We start from the raw sequence: 4,145 nt of genomic DNA, 5'->3' as shown, positions 1-4,145 counted from the left end.
AGGGAGGCCTGTCCCTTTGACACTCCAGCCAAGTAGGTCTCCAGGGTTTTGAGCAGCCGTCTGGGGCTCTTCTTGGCCGACATCTCCAAATCTGGAACAGAGAGGATTGGGGAACAGAAGGCTGGGGGAGGGGGCTCTGGGATGCACAACCCAGAGGCTCTGGAGAGAAGGGGGAAGGGGTTTTCTGAGATGGAGAGCTCACCAGAGAGGGGAACCAAGACACCAGACTTGGGCACAGGGGCCACATACTCTACCCTGTCCGGACAATCTCAATTTTGAATAGTCAGTCTAACTGAGCCAAAAGTTGGGCCCATCTTTTGATTCAGAAAATACGGTAACCAGAGGTATTTGGCCAGAAAGGGAAGAAAGCAGCAGGCTCCCAAGGGTGGGATGATGGAGACTTGGGATGATGGAGACTTGGGGAAGCTGAAACTTGAAAAGGTATGAATGGGAACTGGGGGTAAGGGAAGCCGGCCAAAACCAGTCGATCAACCACCCTGGAGTCCCTGAACCCAGGGACACTAGGAGCGCAGGAGCTAGGCACCCTGAGAAGAGCGAGCGCACCCTTGAGGACAAAGCCTGAGTCTGAGATGGTCTTGTGCTGTGTCCTCCAGACGTGTGCGAGGCGGAGGAAGGTGGCGGCATAGAAGCTGTTCACCACGGGGATCACTTTCTGCTGCCGGTTACATTCCCTGCAGGACAAGGATGGGCACGCGCTCAGCAGTGGACAGACACCTGAGGGTGCCTTCACCCTGTCCCCCGGGGAGCCCTTCCCGGGGCAGCCTTCACATCTGAGGTCAGGGTTGAGGAGGAGGGGTGGGTTGGGAGGCTGGTGCAGGGGTAGTCTGTCCAGGTTCCCCGGAGCCAGAAGGTTTTGAAGAGAGCTGGGGGGATAAGATGGTGGGGGGATGAGGTGGTCGGGTGAGGGAACCAGGCTCTGACAGCCAGGGCAGTGAGCAGCGTGAAGACTCACCTGGAGAGACACTCCTCTCTTAAGGCCTGGATGGCGATACGCGTGATATTCACAGACATCAAACAGAAGGGGAATTGCTGGAATGGATGGGGTACCAGGTCAGTGGCATTCCAGGCTCTCAGCTTCTGTGCTTCCCGTTGCCCATAATCTAGTCTGGCCCTCGGGAGATGACAACAATCACAGCCAGAGGCAAACAGCTGGCATTATTAATGCTTACACTTAATCGTCACCATAATATTCCCATTTTACAGATGAGGAAACTGAGGCCTAATGATCTTAAGTAACTTTCCTAAAGCACTGAACCAGGATTCCTACTGAGGTCAATGCACTCCAAAGCTGGTGCACAAACCTCTGTGCTAGTTCTCAGCCTCTTCAACATCGCACCCCACCAGCTCTCCTTGGCCTTCATCAGACCCGTCCTGTGTGCTGCCTGTGGCCCACATCACCCCCTGGGGTTGGATGGACATAGGAGGGATGAGGTGCAGTTATCTAACCAACTCTGTAGGTTCTTAAAATCTCTTCTCCCTTCTGTAGGCTTCCGGTTATTTGACTGCTCATAAGCTCTTCACCCAAAAGCTGACAGAGAAAGTACAAGTAGGCAGAGAGTCAGCCTTGACTTGGGGTGCACCCCGACTCTTGGTAACACACAGGCCTGAGAACGGGCTGTGCAGGTCACACTCCTGAGACGGGCAGCCAGGGCCCACCAGAGTGCTTCACCAAAAAGGTCCTCAGAATCCTCCGTGGAGTCCACATGAATGCTGTATTTTTAGAGTGGCCACTTCCTATTCTTTTATAAAAGATTAAAAAAAATTTTCTTTTATTTTTGGCTATGCTGGGTCTTCACTGCTATGTGGGCTTTTCTCTAGTTAGAGCATGTGGGGGCTACTCTCTAGTTGCACTGCATGGGCTTCTCATTGCAGTGGCTTATGGAAGAGCATGGAGCTCTCGGCATGCAGGCTTCAGTAGCTGCAGCACATGCGCTCGGCTGTTGCAGCTCCTGGGGCTCTGGAGCACAGGCTTATAGTTGTGCTGCACAGGCTTAGTTGCTGCACAGCATACAGGATCTTCCTGGACCAGGGATCGAACCTGTATCTCTTGCATTGGCTGGTGGATTCTTTACCACTGAGCCACCAGGGAAGCCCCTTTCCTATTCTTTAACAACAAAAACCCAACCAAATGAAAAGGGGCTTTTCCCAGAGGATTTGCAAATATTACATGTTAGTTTCTGCCATAGTACCCATACAAGGACGTTGGCTGAGAGCAACATGTAGACCAGTGTGTCCCTTAGTTTAGAATGAGAACCAAAATCTACATATTCTATCTGCTTCCTCAAAAAAGAAAATCTGTTACATTATGATGTAGAACCATACAGTCCAGTATAACAGCAAATAGCCACATGAAGCTACTGAAATATCAATTAGTTGAAAATTAAGTAAAATTAAAAATTCAACTCCTTAGTCAAAGTAGCCAGATTTCAAGTGCTCAACAGCCACACATGTTTAGGAGCTGCTACACTAGACAGTGCAGACAGAATGCGTCCTTCACTGCAGAAAGTTCTGGGGGACACGCTGAACTGTAGAGGGTCATCTGGCTCCACAAGAATTTTTCTCAGGGTCTTCCATGACACCTGGATTCCAGACCTTGGCCTGGCCATCTGTGAGCTGTGTGTCCCCAGGAAGGCCATCGAAACTCCATGAGACTCAGCTCTCTCTTCTCTCAAAACCAAAAAGGAAATGAACATTGAGTGCTGGGGCTTCCCTGAAGGCTTAGTGGTAAAGAATCTGCCAGCCAGTGCAGGGGACAGGGGTTCCATCCCTGATCTGGGAAGATCCCACATGCTATGTAGCAACTAAGTCTGAGCAGCACAAATACTAAGCATGCACTCTAGAGCCTGGGAGCCACAGCTACTGAAGCCCATGTGCCTAGAGCCCATGCTCCACAAGAGTGTGTGTGCTTAGTCCCTCAGTGGTGTCCTACTCTGTGACTCCATGCACTATAGCCCACCAGGCTCTTCTGTTCATGGATTCTCCACACAACAATACTGGAGTGGATTATCATTTCCTTCTCCAGAGGATCTTCCTGACCCAGGGATCGAACCTGGGTCTCTTACATTGCAGGTAGATTCTTCATCATCTGAGCCCCTAGGGAAGCCCCACAGCAAGAAGCCAGCACACCGCCACTAGAGAGTAGCCCCTACTTGTGGCAACTAGAGAAAAGCGCTCGTGGCTATGAAGACCCAGCACAGCCAAAAATAAGCAATAACAACAACAAAAAAATAAAATACATTGAGTGCTACGCAGAAAGTAGTGAACAAAGCAGACCTGTGGCTGCCCTCCTTAGAAAAGCATGCTTCGAAGGCTGGCATCTGGGAACCCGGATTTTGAGAAGGCTCCCACCACTCCCCCAGGCTGACTCACTGTACCTAATCTGTCTGTGCAAACCACATGGTTTATGCTGAACACCTGCTTTCCATCCGATTCTGGAATTCTGGTACATGCCACACAGATGGTGGGCTTCCCAGGTGGCGCTAGTGGTAAAGAACCCACCTGCCAGTACAGGAGACATAAAACATTCGGGTTTGATCCCTGGGTTGGAAAGATCCCCTGGAGGAGGAAATGGCTACCCACTCCAGTATTCTTGCCTAGAGAATCCCATGGACACAGGAGCCTGGTAGGCTATTGTTCATGGGGTCACAAAGAGTCAGACGTGACTGAAGCAACTTAACACACACACACACACACAGATGGTGCCTGCATGACCAGCCCCCAGTAGAAACCTCAGATACTGAATCATTAGTGAGGATCTGAGACGTAACAGGCAGGAAGGCCACAGGTCTCCAAATGGAGGAAACAGCCTGCAAGTGTCAGCATTTTTTTCTCTCTCTCTTAAGCAGCAGGAGGAAACAAACTTTAAGTGTCAGATTTTTTTCCCTTCTCTATACAAAATTAAAAGGAGGTTTCTATTAAAATTCTGTGTTGCCATGACGACACCTGGTTCCACCTGAACTTAACTTTTCTCAAACCTTGAGCTAACCAATGCATTTTTCTTATGGAAATGTTTTTCTTAAGCTACGTTAATGAACTATGTATTTACCCTAGACTGTCTTTCTTCAGATCAGTTCCACTTAAGACTCAGAACCCATAAGGGTTCAAATAACAAGTATGCCATTGTT

General features: G+C 49.7%; 1 protein-coding gene across 1 annotated transcript in view; it reads right to left on the bottom strand.

Moving 5' to 3' along the window:
• The window catches only part of ELMOD3 (ELMO/CED-12 domain containing 3), a 27,717-nt gene that overhangs the window by 1,082 nt on the left and 22,490 nt on the right, over window positions 1-4,145 (bottom strand). Inside the window, exons 9-11 of the mRNA XM_010862247.1 lie at window positions 974-1,050; window positions 565-692; window positions 1-91 (exon numbers count right to left, since the gene is read on the bottom strand). Coding sequence (XP_010860549.1) covers window positions 1-91; window positions 565-692; window positions 974-1,050 — 296 coding nt within the window. The remainder of the gene's footprint in view (window positions 92-564; window positions 693-973; window positions 1,051-4,145) is intronic.

This window comes from Bison bison, unplaced genomic scaffold (assembly GCF_000754665.1).
Source record: "Bison bison bison isolate TAMUID 2011002044 unplaced genomic scaffold, Bison_UMD1.0 scf7180017864480, whole genome shotgun sequence".
In the NCBI taxonomy this organism is placed as follows: Eukaryota; Metazoa; Chordata; class Mammalia; order Artiodactyla; family Bovidae; genus Bison; species Bison bison.
Note: the sequence above shows the minus strand (reverse complement) of the source record. Positions and strands in the feature narration are given on the sequence as shown.